This window comes from Ahaetulla prasina, chromosome 4 (genome assembly GCF_028640845.1).
Source record: "Ahaetulla prasina isolate Xishuangbanna chromosome 4, ASM2864084v1, whole genome shotgun sequence".
Classification (NCBI taxonomy): domain Eukaryota; kingdom Metazoa; phylum Chordata; class Lepidosauria; order Squamata; family Colubridae; genus Ahaetulla; species Ahaetulla prasina.
In genome coordinates this window covers 39,314,391-39,333,857 of record NC_080542.1, presented here as the reverse complement: position 1 = coordinate 39,333,857, position 19,467 = coordinate 39,314,391, and the positions used below count along the sequence as shown (strand labels likewise).

At 37.8% G+C, this 19,467-nt stretch overlaps 1 protein-coding gene across 8 annotated transcripts in view; it reads right to left on the bottom strand.

Moving 5' to 3' along the window:
• ARHGAP23 (Rho GTPase activating protein 23) overlaps positions 1–19,467 on the bottom strand; it is a 223,291-nt gene that overhangs the window by 137,136 nt on the left and 66,688 nt on the right. For 2 of the 8 annotated variants that reach the window (XR_009154779.1, XM_058179567.1), the window contains exon 1: positions 11,591–12,372. The exons of 2 other annotated variants lie outside the window; for them this stretch is intronic. Coding sequence is in view for 5 of the 6 variants with exons in the window: in XM_058179567.1 (XP_058035550.1) it covers positions 11,591–11,911 (321 nt within the window). In the remaining variant the exon portion in view is untranslated. Of the gene's footprint in view, positions 1–11,590; positions 12,380–19,467 lie in introns of those variants that run through there. 4 more of the 8 variants (XM_058179573.1, XM_058179575.1, XM_058179568.1 and 1 more) reach the window with 4 other exon arrangements.

Here is a 19,467-nt window from a genome sequence, read left to right as displayed (position 1 = left end):
AAACCCACTACTACCCTAAGTCCCTGCAAATGAAATTCTGTCATGGTTGGGAGAGGCCTCTTGTCCAGATCTCAAAGAATGAACAGGGAAAACTGGGGGGGAAAGCAATCTACAGAGAAAACAGGGACTCCAATTGCACTTTATGTATATCGGGACTTTGAACATGCCCATTCAAGGCAAACATTTACAGTGGCCCAGTTCTATATGGTCATCCTGGAGATACCTGCAAGCCAAACATATAGGATTTCATAGATTAAACCAGAACTTTGAATTGTACCTGAAAACCTATCAGTAGTATAGTGGTGGTACAATCATAATTTAGGCATTCAATACAATATGATTAAGCAAAGCCCTTTCCAAGTGTAAGACTCCTTGGCAAGATCCATGGAAGTCATGAACAATCTTCAGTAAAATGCAAAACCCAGATTATCCCAGCCTGAAAGCCCAACCTCTAATGCTGAGCAGCCTGTTCACAATTGCACAGTCTCCTTGGAAACTTCTGGAACCACCACAATAGAGGAAATTCTGGGGACATGCACCTCCATCATCCCTTTTTATACTCTGTTTCCCTTAGGAGTGCAGTAATTGCCAGACTAGCTGATTTCCATCCTTTGCCCAGTGTTTCCCTTTTTCTCCATTCTGTGGTCCTCATCCATTCTCATTAAAAAGCCCTATTCTCAAAAACATGCCCTCAGAACCAAGCATCAAATTCTGCTCCTCAACTTCCAGTTGACACGGCGGCAAGAACAGCTGGAAAATAGCAGAGCTCCCCTGGGCTCCATGAAATGCAGCTGGCAACTGCTTGTTGGGAGACCCTACAGGGTTAAGCCGCCTTGGAGGGGTGGTGAAGAAAGGAAAGGCACTTCATTGATTGCAAGGAAATCACAATTTCTTCATTAATCTGAAGAAAGCTCTTCTGAACAGCAGCAGGGATAACAGCCATTTTTGGTCAGTCGCAAGCTTGGACAACAGGGACACTAAGATCTAGTGATAGAGTGGTATGTGGACTGGTGTGAACAGTGAAACTGGATGAGAAAATTTCCAACTGTTACCTTAGAGATTAAAAGTTCCAAAAAAATGATCTCCAAACATTAAAAGAGCAGCAATTGGATTTATGGAGAAAGATTAAATATTAAAAATTAAAGAGGAAGATTAAAGATTTAGAAGTAAAAGAAAAACCTAAAGGATGATTTAAACCTTAGAATGCCTGAAAAAGCCGAACAACATTGTGAAAAGTGACTATTGGGAGGACTGGGATATCTTCGAGACCGCCTTCTGCTACCACATGCCTCCCACCGACCGGTACGCTCCCATAGAGAGGGTCTCCTCAGGGTGCCGTCAGCCAAACAGTGTCGGCTGGTGACCCCCGGGGGAGAGCCTTCTCGGTGGGGGCACCTACCCTCTGGAACGAGCTTCCCCCAGGACTTTGACAACTTCCTGACCTCCGGACTTTTCACCACGAGCTGAAGACGTACCTATTCTTCCGAGCAGGACTGGCTTAATAGGAGTTTTTAATTCGTTTTAAATGGGGTTTATTTTTATATTATGTATTTTACATTTAAATTTAGGCCATATGGAATAAGTTTTTTAAATAGTTTTTATTGTAATATATTGTATTGTTTTACTTGGCTGTTCAGCGCCCTGAGTCCTTCGGGAGAAGGGCAGTATAAAAATTAAATTATTATTATTGTTGTTGTTGTTGTTGTTGTTGTTGTTATTGTTATTATTGTTATTATTATATTGCTTTTCTAAATTCTAACTCTAACTCCCTTGACTGGATGTCAATCAGCTGTTTTTGACTTTTACACTCTGTTGAATGAGAGGGAAAGCCATTTACTAGAGAAAAATTACTGCAACGTGTAAAATTTAAAGGAAAGTGATGAAAGAAAGTAAACAATACCTGGAAAGCTACTTGACCTTGACTTTATCTTAATAGGCGATTTGGATGCTGGGAAATATTTATTGAGTTTTTTGAAAATTCATAAGACAAATTAAATTAAACACTAAAACTTTATTGGAATGTACACTGCAAAGTGGATTTGAAAGATTTAAAGGAACCCGGTGGGCCAAGTTGGATTTGGGTTATCAATGTCACATGACAGATTATTTTACAAAGCAAAAGAAAAAAAGCGATAGAAAGTGGGGAGAAGAAGATAAATAAGACTTTAAAATCTGGACAATTGGGAAGGTATAGATTGGAAATTATAAAGACTGAAAAGCACAAATTTATAGCATCTAAAGATTAGAAATTTAGGGGACTTGGAGAATAACTTTGGGATTGATTTTTTCTGTGGTTTTTAGATATTGGGATACTGGGATTTTAGAGGTATATCAATTTGTTACAAAATGATCCAACAGGAGACAATAAAGTTTTATGAAGAAATGTTACAAATAGCAACAAAGAATTATACGAAGTTGATGAGAATATTTAAAGATAAAGACGTGAAAGTAAAAGGCTCTCAACATATGATGGGAAAAGATTAATAGAAGACAGCTGAGAAATTAGAAGGAGTGGAGAAGGGGACAAAGCAAACTAAATTACAAAAATATAAGAATAAGTTAAAAGCAGATAAAAACAATAATACTGTTACAGTAATACAGTAATAATACTAAATAATACTAAATAATACTAAATAATTTAGTAATAATAATACTAAATAATACTAAAACACAAATAGATAATCCCTTAAGAGTTTATAATAGAGTAGAGAGAGAAAAAAGGAAGATCTTTCAAAAATAATGAAAGGGTTATGGATGGATATTCAAAAAATGCAGTAGAAGTAAATAAAGGGTAAGACAGAGGGAACACTTAGTCTATGCAAAAAGGTTAGAAAGACAAATATGATTCCAAGAAAGAAATAGAAAAGAATCACCAAAAAATCAATAAATGATGAAATTTTAAAAAGGCTGAGAAATGATGGATAGAGATATAATATTTTGGAATATAGTAATTATATTGAAAACCAATAGGAATAAGTGGGAAGTTTAAATTGGAAAAATAGTAGCATATATATAGATATATAATAGAATTTATTATAAATATCAATATATTAAGATTAGGGGATGGAAGACTAGGACTAGGTATTATTATGATTAACAGGATGCAAAAAATATATTGGACAATATAGTTTTCAAGGACTATAAATTCAGGGGACTTAGGGATATAATCTTGGGACTGATTAAATCTTATTTGCAACTGGTTTTATTGGTGTTTATAGAAAATTGAGATATTGAAAATGTGGTGGAACACTGAGTGATATTTATAATAGTAAAATATTAGTGACTTAATGGGTTAATAAGTATATTGTATAAATAAATGTTATAGATGTTTACATATATTTTTGGAGAACATGATAAAAAATCATAAAGCGAGAATAGTATTGTTTAAAGATAATGAGGTGAATATAGAAGAACCCCAACAAACAGGAAAAATAAAGAAATAAGTATAAATTGGGAAAACAGTATAATATAGATTGATACATAGAAGAACATATTATAATTATAATTAAGGTTAGAAGTTGGAAGGCAAAAATTCTGTATATGTAATTGTATTATTACTGAGAGTACTGTGTTAAAAATATGTTAACCCAGTCATTATACTGTCCACAAAAAATGTTGGTTGTTAAATGAAAACTGCAAATAAAACATATACAGAAAAAAGCAAAATACCAAGTATCAAATTCCAAACTGTCCAAATTCTATACCAAAAACATTAAGACTCAGAGCAAGCATATCACCAAAATATAATCTTGAGGAGTAGGGAGGGAAATCTTTGTATTTATTTCTATCAATAAGAACTTTTATGCCATCAATAAAAACTTCCCTGATTTTATATCCCGAAGAAAGTTTCTTCCTTACTAACTAGCCAAAACTAGACTTAAATGGAGTATTTCACTGTATTTCCAATCAGTCTTCCAACCAGTTAAGGCAGCGGTTCTCAACCTGTGGGTCGCGACCCCGTTGGGGGTCGAATGACGATTTTCCAGGGGTCGCCTAAAACCATCGGAAATATGGGAAGTATACTTGCGAGTCGAAGAATCGCGCTCCAATGGTTGACTCCACAAGTCAGCTGCAGGCTCTTCAAATTGCTAGCCGAATTCGGCTTCAGGCGCGATGAATTAAAAAAGAGAGAAATCTTTGCTCTGATGTCTCCCTCTCAAGCCAGCTGTAATCACTCCCAATCGCTAGCCTAATCTGGTTTCAGGCGCGATAAACTTAATAGGGGAGAAGTCTCCGCTTTAATGCCTCCGTCCTCAAGGCAATCACAAGCAGTTCAGATCGCTAGCCAATACGGCTTCAGGCGCGATAAATTCAAAACAAAAATAATTTTACGGTTGGGGTCGCCACATCATGGGAAATTGTATTAAAGGGATCACAGCACTATAAAGGTTGAGAACCACTGAGTTAAGGCAACTAGAAGGGCTTGGTCAGCAGACTGAATATTCTGAACAAAGTCAGCATTTCCAATAGGTTATAAAAGGAAAAGAAACTGTGGCTAATTGCTGATATTGGAGATGAAGTGCATCTATACTCTTTTTAGCTCAAAGAGACTCACATGTACTGGGGATCCCCATTCTTGGTTTCCGTTAGGCTCAAAGTTTTCTTTAAAAAAGTAATTGTTTTCTGTCCCTATGCAGACAGCTTTTATATAATTGAAAATGCTGTTAAATTCTCTCTCCATTTTCCTTTTATTCTGGTTCAGGAGAAGTTAAATTATCCTTCAAGTTCTCCCCCACCCACAGGTTTTAGTCTATTGCTCTGCTATTTCCTGGACCAGCTCAACTAGACACTAACTAGTCCCAACCCTGTTTAGCTCCAAGCCCTTAGAAGACTGTCGAAGTCCTGATATCTGCTGATGCTCCTAGTTCCAAAACAATTGTTTTACTTTGTTCTTATTCATCAAGCTCTTCTTTGAGATGTCTTTTGCATTTTTTCTAACTTCAAATACATTTACTCAAGGGACCTGAATACTTAGTATTTGCTTTGGATAATTTGCATATTAAGTGACATTCCAATAATTATTAGTTTTCCACCCTATGCATAAATTTCCTTTATGCCTTGATATTATTATGCTTGCTAATCTCGACAATGGCTACAATCTTTGTGTCAATATCAAACAAACTCAAACTTGGTATATTATTGAATATTATTGATTTATGATCGGTTACTTAGCAACCATTCAAAATTATGGTGAAAATTCCAAAGTTACAGGTGCTAAAGCACCCCCATGGTTGTTCGCTTTATGAAAACTTCAGCAACGCTGCTGCAGAAACACCTGCCTATCTCCCCTCCCAGGTCACCAAAAGCCTTGGACCTGCTTCTCACCCCACTAGGATCTAGAAGATCCTCACTTATCTTTTGAGGATCTCCAGAGCTTGAGTTAGGGAAAGAAGGCAGGCTGCTCCATTCTTGGGCTATGTGGCACAATCCTGGAGCAGCGGCCATTGAAATGCTCACAGTTCAATGCTGCTGTGTAGAAAATAGCCATTGCTTCTGGGATCATCTTATGCAGCTGAGGAAGGAGCGGCCTACCATCCTTCCCTAACTCGTGAAGTTTGAGAGATGTTCAAAGGTAAGTGCACAATGGCCACAGAGTGAGGAGGGGGTGTATGGGCCTGCTGGGGTAGGAAGCAGGCCCAAGGCCTGCAGGGACCAAAGTGTTGGAAGCGGAGCATGGGGTGCCCCTTGGGAAAGCTGGGGCAGGGCCTGGGCTAGGCTTCTCAGGCCCTTCCCCCAGGGCCACTGACCTACTCTGTGATTTTGCTTAACAATCTGTGTCTGACTTAATGACTGTATTAGGAAGAGCAGTGATGGTTGGGATCATAAGTGAGGCAATCAAATGGGCACTTCACTTAATGGCAATTACAACTTTCAGCCATATTGGGTAGGCTCCATTAAGGTCCCAACCTGAGGACTATCTGTAAGGTTAGCATGTATGTAAAGTTGTTTTTACTCCTCCCAAATTACAAAAAAAAAAAATTAAAAGGAGCACCCATATTATTTGTAGAAGACATAGATTATGAAAAGCGGCCACTTGGCCAAATTTTCCTCCAGCACAGAAAGTATCTTCCTAAGATTATGCAGTTCTAGTCTTTGACCTTTCTTACGAAGGTCTGAGCCTTCTTCCTGTGATCTTATTCTTCACTGCCTCAGTGCTTAGTTGATGCTCTTGGAGTTTGCCAGTGTCCTCTTTAAGTGCCTGCCTGCCTGCCCTTCTATCTCTCCCCCCACTTCTTGATGTCATCTCTCCTTGGCTCAGAACTTGGCTTCCACTTGACCCCTGCCCTTAGAATGACCTGCCTAGAGATATGTGCCCTATACAGCACCATCTAACTTCACACTAAATTCTACTGAGAGCAGCATTTCTGCATCTGATTACAGCTTTGAGCTGACATTGTTACTCCTTGGTCTTATAATCAGTCTTAAAAAGAAGTCGTGGTTGGAGAGAGGGCAGGAGCATGCAGAACTGCTCTAATTTGGATCCAACCAGATGGAGCACAACCACAGATCATAACTTCCATCAGCATTTGGAAAGTAACAGGGAAGCTGGACAAGTGCCTGACTGCCAATTATGGAGATAGAGATAGGAATTGTACAATAGTAAAAATGCTACTAAAGAAAGAATTGAAGAGTTTAAGGAAAGTTTGTTAGTAGAGAAAATTCAATTTGGAGGAAAGGGAGGGATAAAGAATGGAGATCAGAAGGATGTTTTAGGCTCAAACAGTATAAACCCAAAAATGACACAAGATAACTAATCAGGAACTAAATCTCAAGTGCTGAATCTTTGAAATTGGAGCCCTTCTTTCTATGTTTATTCTCCATGCCCACCCATGGACATTTGTTAAGCCATGGATATTAGCCTCTGGTATGTTCTCATACAGAATGAAAACAGCCAGTAAAAGCAAGATGGGAAATGATTATGGACAAAATAGAGTTTTTGAATGATGTATAAATTATTTTTTATGACTAATTTAAGAACCCAGCTGCCTAAAAATACAGAAGCTGTTCTAGACTAGTTTATTTGACTGAAAACGTAAAGAGAAAGAAGCCCAACTGGTCTGTCCTGTATGTGTAACTCAACACACTCTCACCTTTCCCAAATGATATCTGATCTGGAACTGAGGTGACTGACTTGGCTCCCTAGGAAAACAGCCTGTGTGGGTTCGCCCTCTTCTTCCTGGATGGCAGATCCCTGGGCTCAGAGAATGCAGCCTAGGACAAAAGTCTAACCCTCTCTGAGCCTGCCTGTCAATGTCTCTTTTCTGTGCCTGGCTGGCCCCCAGGTCATTCTCCATGTGCATTTTGTCTGCTCTGCAGTTTGCCTCCTATTGTCAATGGACTCAGCAGCCCTCAGGAAGAGACAGCGGATGTGGATGCACTGCAAGCCAAGCACACAGATTAAAACTTTGCACGAGTGGCCTCTTGTTCATTCATTCATACTGAATGACCAAAGTTCCTGATAACAGGAAACAAAAGATCAGCAGAGGAAGTAGAGATGCAGTGCAAAGTGCAGAAGGTTTCTGCACCCACATGCACGCTTTTCCTTCCACATTACACTAAAATCAAGTTCCACTGTTGCTTTTATTATATAACTGTCAGCTATACTAACAGCAATAATAATTATTAGTTCTGATTTACACATGAACATACATTGCACTCCTCTAGTTAACACAACCATTTTTTTTTCTTCCCAGTGTTTTTCCAAAAATGCAGGGTCTGCTTTTTTCTGATCAATTGAGTGTTGATTCGCTGGTTGCAACATTGATTGACCAACCAACCTGTTGCCCAAGCCTGATGTTATAGGCTGAGAAAGAATTGTTGACCCAAAGTTACCCAGACTAGACTTTCATGTCGCATCTCAAATTCAGAATTATTTGAACATCTCAGGAACAATTTTTTGATCTTCCACAAAAAAATTCCAGATAATAAACAAATATTGATTCATTAGCATTAGCATTCTGATTTAGGACTTTTATGAGCCCTAGCATCTCCTTTTTCTCCAGACAGTTAAGGAAATCTATATAGCATCCTCCCCTTCAATTTCCCCTCCAAAATAATAACCTTGTGAAATAGGTTGGGTCGAGAGATAGGAACTGGCTTCAACTTCAATGGCTAAGGGTTAGAATTATTTAGTGGCTCATTTATTTAGTTATAAAATCTATGTGTCTTCCTTTTCATACAGGAAGACCAGGTAGTACCACCTCACTTTCTCCTCTTATGTTCCCATAACAATTGTTGAGATGAGGATTGGGCTGAGAATAAATTAGAACCTGGTCTCTCCATTGCCAATCCAATATCTATCTTCTATTTTACCACTTGTCTTTAGCATGTAAGATTCTGGAAAAAAGTGTCCTGTTTTTCCTGCCCATATTCCTTCTATATGGGCAGGAAAAAAAGTGATGACAGAGAAAGAGAGAGAAAGAGAGGATCTAGTTCACTTTTGGTTCTATATCTTGTCCATAGTTAACCTGACCCCATTTTCAACTACATTCAACCAGTATACCCCAAAGTTTACATATAATTCTCCAACAATAGTATTTGGAGTCACATTTTCCTTAATCATGAATTAATATGTTGATCTTGAACTATCTCTTAATTGGAATAACTAGGAGAAGTGTAGTGAACCTTTCAATGTTTCTGAATAATTTATGAACACATTACCACTGGTGTCTGAGGCTATTTCTTCCCATATCAATCAACAGCCACTGTCAAATCAAACTTGCATATATTGTAAGAAGTAATTCTCACATTTTAGAAGTATAAGTAAATTGAGCCAATTATTCCAAACAACAATCCTTTCCCACTTAATTTACTTTAAAACCCCAGATTGGATGACCATCTGTACTTTTAAACATCTTCTTTCTATTCAATATACACTCAATACTGAATAGATTTAGGATGCAAATACTACAAATGTCAGGGGAAACATGCATATACAAAAGATGTAAGTTATCACTATTGGTTAGAATATTTTACACAAGCAAATCTTCAGACTTACTTTCTTTCCATCTTAAAGGTAAGCTTTCTTAAGTCTTCAAACGTTCGCTCTTGATTGTTTTAAGAGTACATATATATGAGTTCTTAGTTGTTTCTACTACTGCAAAACTTTTTACTGATGAATGAAAAAATACTCCCTGGCCCAAATGGGAATTATGTTTTAGTCAGATGCATTAAAACTCTTGAAATTGCAAGTTTGCACAGGTAGTCCTTGCTTAACAACTGGTCACTTAATGATCAAAGCTACAACAGACCTTCCCAACATGTACTTAAAACCCAGTTCTAGAGTTCCGATAGCTCCTAACCTGTGGTCACGTGACTGCACTTTGGGCATTTAGAAACCAGCTCACTTTTAAGTCAGATTAAAGCATTCCACAATTACGTAACTATGTTTTATAATGTTTTTTGTTAATTTCCAGCCTTTGGGCCAGTTTTTAGCAAACAATACCCATAGGAATGCATGGATTCACTTTACAACTTCTGTGTTTGCTTGAAAACAGTGATAAAATCTTAAAATTGGTTCAGTTATGTGAATGCCTTAATTTATGACCACTTCTCATGAGTTATAAGTAAAGGGCTATCTGTATGAGGTATCCATCCTATAGTATTTTACGATCGTTATTGCTTGCAAACTTGGCCCTTGACAACATACTGTCAGTACTCTAGTGCTCTTTAGACTCATTAACCTGCCTTATATTCTGGTTCTAATCCATACTTTAGCTTGCTTGCCTGCTCTGGGAGGCCAGATGAACAGAAAAAAAGTAACAGGAAATGTTCCCAATCCAGGAAAAGAATTGAGAATTTCCATAGATGAACAACTGGTCTCCTACTAAAGAGTTAATCTTGACAGATGATCAGAGATGCTAATTCTTAATACCTACCCTGTCTGCTTTATCAAATAGCTGCAATATATTCATGTAAATTAATGAAATGACAGCATAAATGGATTGAATGTATTAATCAATAAACAAATGCTAAAACTAAAAGGTAAAAATAAAATAATAGATGTAACAACTCATGATCAACCCCAGCTCTTGACTGGAAGCAAGAAAAGAATCATTTATGTTTAATGTAGAGTGGATAGAGTTCAACACCTAAAGACTCAGTGACATTTACACACGTGAAACAATTACCTGAAGAAAAATAATCCAATTTCTTGAAAAGTTTACACCTTCTCACCACCTTCCAAACTTAGTAAAAGCAAAATTAAAACACAGAAAATATTACCCTATTGAATACATTATGCAAATTAAAAAATATACAGGTTTTCTAAATTTACATAATGGTCACAGGTTGAAAAACTCAGTTTTTGCCTAGATAATAAGTTAAGTTGCCCAAGAACAAGTCTAACAAATACAGAAAATTGCACAATTTACATCCAAAAGCTATAAAGCTCAGATATTTTGAGCTAGTAATTGTTCAAAGTTATTTCCCAGGGACCTAGGAAACAATAAATGAGTTATATTCCCATCCCATATCTAATAATTGTCCCATGATGTCCTTGATAGAAAGAATGTATGAAATACCCAGGAAAAAGATACATGTAATATTAAGAGTAAGATAAAACTTCATGTTTATGAAAGACTTGTAACCACTTTTTCCCCAAACTCAAGCTCAATCTATAGCCTCACAAAACAATCTGACATTCTTAAAGCAGAGCACAACCTTTATCAGTTCAAGGAACCAATAAGTTAAGTCCCTTTACGTCATTGCTATGTTAAGTATTCCCATGTTGTAGATCATGGAAACCAAGGCTATGAGCTATCATTTATTCCCTTGCCTGCTATCAGGCTCCTTGAAATCCATGCAAATCAGCAGCTTGCCTATCTAGTACGCACAAAGTTGTCTTGATTTCCCTCCCATCCCATTCAGGAATCCACTCTTTTCCTAATGAGTGGTTTTGTCTTGTGTTTTGCCTTCCCTTCCTACTACGGAGCTTATAAAAATCAAAATAGAGCAATCATTTAAAAAGCGAACACAAAACAATCATCACTACAGTAAATAGATACAAGCAATGGAAGGACTGAAGATGTTTTAAAGATGCTACATTTTACCACCCTCAGCATTAGTCAGTGGTTTACAAATAAACAAACCAGGGTCATGTGTTTATATATATGCTCAGGGAAAATATATTCAATGTTTCTAAGAAGGGACATCTCAGCTCTCATTTCTAAAATGAAGGAGTCAGATCTCAAGCTCGGCTGAAAGTTGAGTTGTTGACCACCAAGCTCCTAGCTCAATTTTCAAAAGTATAGATCTTACAGTGATTATATATTAGTGAGAAAATACGAGCCACACATATGAATGTAATCTCTTTAATTATTTTCCAAATCTTAAATCTTAATTATAGTATTGAGAAGAAGGTAGAAGTAGGGGAGTAGTTCAAATCAATAATGCATTCTACCAGGGTCAGTAACTTCTATAAGGTAAATAATTTTACATGGTTATTTATGGTCATTCTGCTAATTAATAGAACATAAAACTACATTACAATTATACCTATTTTGCAGATGTGAAAAGCAAGGCTCAGAAGGAAGTGACTTGCTCAAAGTATACAGACACCCTAAAAGACAGGGCAACATTCCCCTCTCACCGTGAGCTTCCTGGCCCTCCTGGGTCGTGCCTGGCATTTCTGCCAGGCCATCATTGCTCCAGCACGCCGCCATCGTCTCTCCCAACATTCAGCATCATTGTTCCGCAAACTTGTCAGCCAGATGCAACGGGGTTCCGGCAAACTACAATCTACTCCAACAGCTTGCTCAAAATGCCATCCATTCCCTGTTCGTGCCACACTCCATACTGCTTTGCTTACCACTGAAATGCCCCGTTGTGATGAGGAAGGAAAATGTGGAGATCTCTGTTGCCTGCCACTACAGGGAGCTCGATCTCCCCGGCTTCTACCTTCTTCTACCATTCCACTCTGAAGCAAAGAAAATTTCTGATCCAGAAGCAACAATATCAAAAGGGACAGAACCAGCTGATCAGAGCAAACTTGGAGGCTTCAATAGCTTTTTTTCCAAAAGCCAGGTTGTTCTGGTTTCATTGAGATTCTCTGGTCAGTTATACACAGTTTTCTCCCTTACTGTTCTGAGCTTCAGCATAAAGCCTGTTTGCTCGTTTGTTTCTCTTCTCTCCTATTCAAAAAGTTGTTCTCGCTGTCTCAAGTCTTTTGTCTTGCATATCAAACGTTGATTTCCAAGTCCAGGCACGCCAGATATCTGTAGGCACATACACTCAAGTGAACATGTCAACTGGCCTTGGAATAACACGTTCCCCTTCCTAGAGAAGGTGGAAACAGAGAGGGAAAAGCCCCTAGGGCTGCACGCACAAAGCTAATTGCAAGGGGAGAAGTGGAAGAGGAGGAGGAGGAGGCGTCAGCGGCAATAGCATAGCAAAATCTACCCGATGAGAATGAGATGGATGCAAATCAGAGAGACTGGGTTGGGACTTGACAGCTAGGCAGGCAGACAGAGAATAGAGCTTTACTCCTTCACACAGACAGTCCTGCAGCTGCTCTAAACTATCACACCATCTCTGCCCCACCCCACCTCTCAGTGACCCAGCCCACTCCAGCTGACACCATCTCAGCGCACAGGCTGAGCTGGGCTACTGGGGGGGGGGGAGGGAGAAGGCAAAGAGTTAAGTGCATTTTGCTACCGTTACACTCTCTTTGCATTTCTCCCAAATAACATAATGCACACACAATTTACTTTCTTCTTAAACTTATTTGAAAAGAGTTGGAAGATTTAAAAAGGACCTAATTTTGGTCAAAAAATTCTGCAGTGTGAACTCAAGTGGGGGAGACTCAAGATAGTGTCCTTATTCAATAAGCGATCTTGGATCCTACGTGACTTATACTAAACATAAAGATGTTTTATATATAATTCCTAAAAAGAACTCCAAGGAAAGAAGGAACTCTTGAACTAGAATATTTTAGAGACCACAATATATGATGGATTTTATGTTTATTCATATGGTGTCATCAGCCAAGTTTTGACTTCTTCCTTATGATTATCTGATATATCAAACTATTTAGATCAGGCTGAGGCAAGACTGGCCAGAGAATTTTGGGAGTTAAAGTTCATGCATTTGAAAGATTGCCAATACTGAGAAACACTGATCTAAATATCCAGTAATTCAGCTTGTATATTTGGTCCTGATTGACTGTAAACTTACTCAAAGTAATCTACTTTCATCACCTATTTAATATAAAGAACAGTGAGAGTCTTCTAAAACATGCCTTACTTCAAAGAGGATGTAATATGGATCTTGGATCCCATCAAAACCAGAAAATATCCAGAATTTGAACCAACTATTCATGTAAAACCCAGAGCATGTAATTATTCAATAAAGTACATGGATGAATGTTTCTGATCCCTCTTTCCAGATAACTTTTTTTACAAGCTGTCATGTGTTGTAACCCGTTGTCTTGTCCACAATCTTTTTTCTTTCTAGATCTTTTTCACTTATCCTACTATTCTATCCACTTTTCATCCTCTCTTTCTCAACTAACATTCCATTCATTCAATTCTGATTCTACCTCACTTTACGCATACAGTACATACCAAGAAAATGTTGAAATTAATTGGAATTTAATTTTATCTATCGCAAGAGTGAAGCAAAGGATATTCTGAAGTATGCATAAAACCGAGCACCCACCCCAATAGTAAGGAAGTTGCTTCTGTATTTTGGGAGAAGGTGATAACGGATGTTACAAAAACTATGGGAAATTCTAGAAACAAAATGGTGGGGACAATTTTGGTAGAACTGTACTTAAATGTCCCTCTCTCACTTTTCATATTTCAACAGGCCCACCAGAAAAAAAGTACTTAGTGTGGTCTATACGGTCAAGTCAATACAAAGACAGATAGAAAGACAGACTTGTTTGTATTAGTTGCACTGGTGGAAAGCATGGGAGAACAGCTGGACATTCATGAGTATACCCCCACAAGAATTCTGGGAGTTACTATCCCAATCAATGAACTATGGTGTCATAGTTAGCATATAGTGTTCATATTCCATTGGCATAACCAGTTTAGAAAACAGTAGATGAATCACACAAACCAGAAGTTATTCATAAGTACGCAAAGGAGGCATTTAAATATTACTGAGGATTTAGTATTTAGCTGTTTTCTTCAGCAATCGCATTGCTGTTAACATCGTCATCAGCACTTTTATTGCAAGTATGGAATCCCCCCACCCACAATAACTTGTGGTAACTCAAGTTCAATCATCTTCAGAAGGGTTGTCCTAAGATCTCTCTATTTTGGCTGCAATAAGGTGAGAGAAACCTAGGATCTGTTTGCCTCAGAATTTTATTGCTTATTTTAAGTAACTAATAATTTCCAGCCAATATGAGATTACTTGAAATCTTCATATCATTGTGCTTTTCAAAATCGCTGTTATCTATTCCCAAGACTCCAAAAATGGAGCAGACTTAAAGCTCTATATAAATTGTTACAATATTAAATATGTTTTCCAGTATTCAATAAAAAGACTCAATGTTTTTGAGAATTATTACTATCCACAATATAGTCTTCCCTATATGTTACATTTATAATTTAAACTATATAAGATATGACGGGGGAAAGTAAGATGAATGGGCAAGAGTATTTCATTCTATTTTCCAAGGATTTGCAGATGGGGATTCTCTTTCCAGAACACATATAGCAACCAAAAAAGTAAATAGATTAAAAAGATTCTTCAAATGAAGGAAATAGTTTGCTCTTGGGGTGAATATTCTGGATATAGAAAAGCATACAGCAACCTTCTCTCCTTCAAAAAGGTTGATTCTAGAGGGTCATGTGCAAGTGCTACTGAAAACAGTCTCCATACTGGGGGGTTAGTTCATTCAGTGCACCCATTTCAGTCCTTCTGCAATATCAGCACCCCTGGGGATGCTATTCTGAAGAGAACAAAGAAACTGTGGTGCTGCTGGCAGTCACAATTCTATGGAAGCAATCTTGTTTAATGAGCCGGAATTAGTTGGCTGTGTGTTTGGGATGGGAGTGGGGGAAAGGATGGCATACGTCTAATACCAATTCAGCTTTGTTGATCCCCTTAGTTCTGGAGATGAGAAACCTGGAAGCTGGAAGGAGATAGCATTAAGAAGCTCTTTTCATTTAAGTCTTAATTTGGTTTACCACTTTAGTCCCATAACCTTTTTTTAACCATCATTTTTTGGAACATGGAAATAGATAATAAAAATGAGAACTGCCCTCTGAACGTATGCAGAGGCCTCTTGGTAAACGGACTTAATATGGAGGAAAGGAGTGGAGTGGAGTAATTTAGGGATATTCTTTCCTGCACTCAGTCATAGCATACCTTTCTTCTTCCAAACCAAGTTATATTTAAAAAATAAAAGGTATGCCGGAAACAAAAGCAAGCTATACATAGTCCTGATTGTCTGATGTTCCATATTTTTCATTTAAAAACATCTTCATCTTTTGAAACCTAAGGAAAAGCAAGACTAACAGCTGAACTAGCATTTGATTTGCTGCTATTGCTGGAATGCATGCCTGCCATTTCAGATGCGAAGCTGGATTTCCACAGCTAAGGGACCATCGTAGTCCTCTTCTCTAATATTATATCTCTCTTTGCTATGAATAATTGGAGCCAGTTTCATATGTCTCATTGTACTGACTCCCAGGGCCAAAGTGTAATTTCAGAAAGGCCTATAATTTTTGTTGTTGTTGTAATTAAATGGCTTCACATGTATTGATTCAAAAATATACACAATAATCCATACAAATAAACCAGTAATGTAGTCTCATATTGCAGCTAGGAGTCGGAGATTAAAATATGGGAGTTCCAGCTCTTAAGACATAACTAATCAATGCTGCCACATTTTTACCCTGACAGAAAAAATTGATTGGAATAGGAAGGACTTCACAGCAAATGAAATAAAATGAATGCTTCTTTCATTAATGTCCAGGTTGTTACATATCCAGGGTCTGCAAGCAAATGTTGGAGAATCAGAAGCAGGAACAGTACCTCTCTTGCTGAAAATCCTAAATTTTATAGTGCCATGATTTTTTCCCCAGAGGTAAAAAGATGGTAAAAGCCAATCTGGTGTAATAGGTAAGACATCAGGTTAGAAACCGGGTGACCATGAGTTCTAGTCTCACCTTAGGCACAAAGCTAGCTGGGTGACTTTGGGCCAGTCTTGCTCTCCCAGCTCTAGGACAGAGGCAATGGCAAACTACTATAAAAATATTGGAATGAAACCAGCAGAAACTTGTCCAGGCAGTCATCAGGAGTCAATACTGACTCAAAGGATTAAAAAAAAAACCACTCAAAATATTCAAGAGACAAAGGAGCTTCATTTCAGAAAAAAACAGAAAAAGAAATCAAAAGAAGTAAAAACCTACAGTCAAAGAACCACTGTGAAGTAGCCTGAAAATTCACTTAGCAAAAATGTATAAAACACTGTTTGTTCCGTTAAGGAAGGAGGAAAAGCGGTATCAGTTCAGCCAACTGAATCAGTATTTCTGAGGGAACCCATGTCACTAAAGACCACAGGCTGTTCTTTCAACCACATGGTATTTTTGGGTTGGATCAAGGGGACAGAGGGGAGACAAAGAAATATTCCAGCTATTCTAAACATTTGTAGAAGTATGTTGAAGAAGGAAAGAAGGGGAAAAGGAAGGAAGGAAAGATATATGAATGTGTCTGGAAGCATGCCAAGCATTGCTGAGATAGCAATTCCTATATACCATGCATTTCTTTTTGTGTGTGTGTCTTCAATTTTTCTCCACTTGCCCTTCTTTCTGAAGAAAAAAAAAACAGCCTTTTTGATAAAACCCACTTCTCACGTTCCCATATATTCTTATATAATTCATATACTGTAGCCATCTGTCAGAAATGGTGTAGGGGGTTGGATTAGATGATCTACAAGGCCTTCCAATTCTGTTAATCTGTTAAAGAGGGTGTATATATACATAAATGGCCGAAATAGAGTTTTAATGCTTAATTCCCATTCTGCTCATAAAAATCACTTTGTATGTAGAACTATAATACTAGGAATAAATTATATTAAATGCAAAGGGACTTTTTGCTGTGTGGGCAGGCCTTGGGTTGTATGGTAAGTCATGCTAAATGCCAATGCATCATCTTGCCAATTAAATTAGTTTTAAAAGTTGCATACCTATATGAATCTGCATTTATGCCCAGAAACTTAACAGTTGATGGTATCTATGTACTGTATGTAAAAGCATAATGTGTAAGAAGACCAGAACCTGAGAAGGATTAAGGCAATGAAAAGAAATAACTCAGTGCCAGAGCCAGATGGCTTCTTGCTCAGAAGACCTAAGATAGCTCCCCTCACCCCACTTCTTAGGAAGGAGCCATTTTGTTCACACACACACCCCGCTGTACATTTCACTACCCTTTCCTTTTGGGTCCAATCTGCATCACTTCCAAAAAGGACGGAGAATGATACTCTTTTCCCTTGCTCTATGCAGAATTTAGACATTTAGACTGCAAATGATCCACAAATAATCCATGAACTTTCTGTAAAATATGTAAAAATACGTTAAAAAATACAGGTTAGTCAGAAAAAACATAAGAGTTGGAAAGGACTTTCAAGGTAATCTAATCTAATTGCCTGCTCAGAGCAGGAAAATTTATACTATTCCTCCCCAAACTTTTACTGAGGGGTGTGTGTGTGGCAGAGGTGGGTTTCAGCAGGTTCTGACCAGTTCTGGAGAACCGGTAGCGGAAATTTTGAGTAGTTCGGAGAACCAGTAGTAAAAATTCTGACTGGCCCCAGCCCCATCTACTCTCTGCCTCCCAGGTCCCAGCTGATTGGGAGGAAATGGGGATTTTGCAGTATTCTTTTCCTGCCACGCCCGCCGAGCCATGCCCAAGCCATGCCACGCCCACTAAGCCACGCCCACAGAACCAGTAGTAAAAAAAATTGAAACCCACCACTGGTGTGTGGAGGTGTGTAACATTGCACAGCAACATTGGCATAAGCGTTTGTGATCCTAGTCCTAGCCAGCCTTCCTTTGGCCCTAACTGACAACACAGAATAACATAGAGAAGCCTTGTTCAGTTGGTGCTTTCCAGGTATACTTTAACATTTCTGAAGAGCACAAGACAATAAAATTGATATGAAAGCTAGACACAGAAGTTATGAGCTGGAGATTTCTTTTCAGGTATCTCTTTATCAGAAGCTCATTAGCTGACTAGAGGCAAGCATAGCAGTTACAAGACAGGACAGGCCCTCAGAAGGTCAATGGTTCTAATACACTGGCAGCCAAGAAAGGCCATTTGCTAATTTTGGACCAGTCCACTCTCTCTCAGCACAACCTACCTTATAGTTGTTGCAGGGAAAACTAGGAAGAGGGGGCGGAATGTATGCAACCTTGAATCCTTAAACAAAAAACTGCATACAAATCTAATAAAAATATACATTCAGATGCATTCAACTCCATTTCGAAGTTGAAAATAGGGTTAATACAACCATATTTATTTACCTTCTAATTTGTTGGCACTGATTTATACAAAATGTAATATGCAGCATTTACATTCTCAAAAATCTTACATATATAACGCATTGCATAATATGAATAGAACCATATTAATATATTTATAATATTCATATCTGCATACTGATTTTGGGCAGTGTAGGAAAAATGCCCAGATAATATGGTGACATGTACCGTCTATCTAAACAGAGCTGCTAATTCTGGATCTTCACATATAAAGAAAAATTGATCAATTTTTCTTTAGTTGCAAGTAGAGACCACATTATTTTATGTACTGTATCCCTATAGTAGTGTGGTTTTTCCCATAATTAACACAGAAGGGATTATTCACATAGAATTATATTGTAAACTGACATGACTTCCCTGAGGTTGTCCAATTCAATCTATCATCTCATTCTGCCAAATAGATAGACCTGGAGTGCCAGTTATTTGTCTCTTTCCATTGTTTATTACCTTATATCACTTTAGAGAAAAATACCTGTTTGAGTTCATTTTCCCTAAGGGCTTGGAGAGGGAGGAAAAGAAATAATTAGCTGCTAAGGAGAGATCAGATAACAATACATAAAAAAGAGAAAAACAGGACAGCGGCTGTGTGATATCCTCCAGCTTTTTCTGTCTATCTTTTAGGTGATGTTCACCTTTTTCCCTCCAGCTACTTCCTAAAATTTGTCCTCCTCCTAATTCACGCACACATATATACTTAATGCTTCTGAAGAAGTGTGAAAAACAAATAAAGCAAAAGAATCCTTTTACCATTTTTCCCTACTCCAATGCTTTTTAGATTGGCTTTTACCGGAGTGATAAGCTATTGCTCTGTTATTCCACTTCAGTTTGTTTATTTTTGAATCATATAAGTAGACATTCATCCTCTTTTAAAATTTCTTCATATAGAACAGATGTCAAATAGACAAACGGCAACATTTGCACTCATTTCTGGCATACAGTTATCTAGATGTTGATAAATAAGATGAGCTCTTGT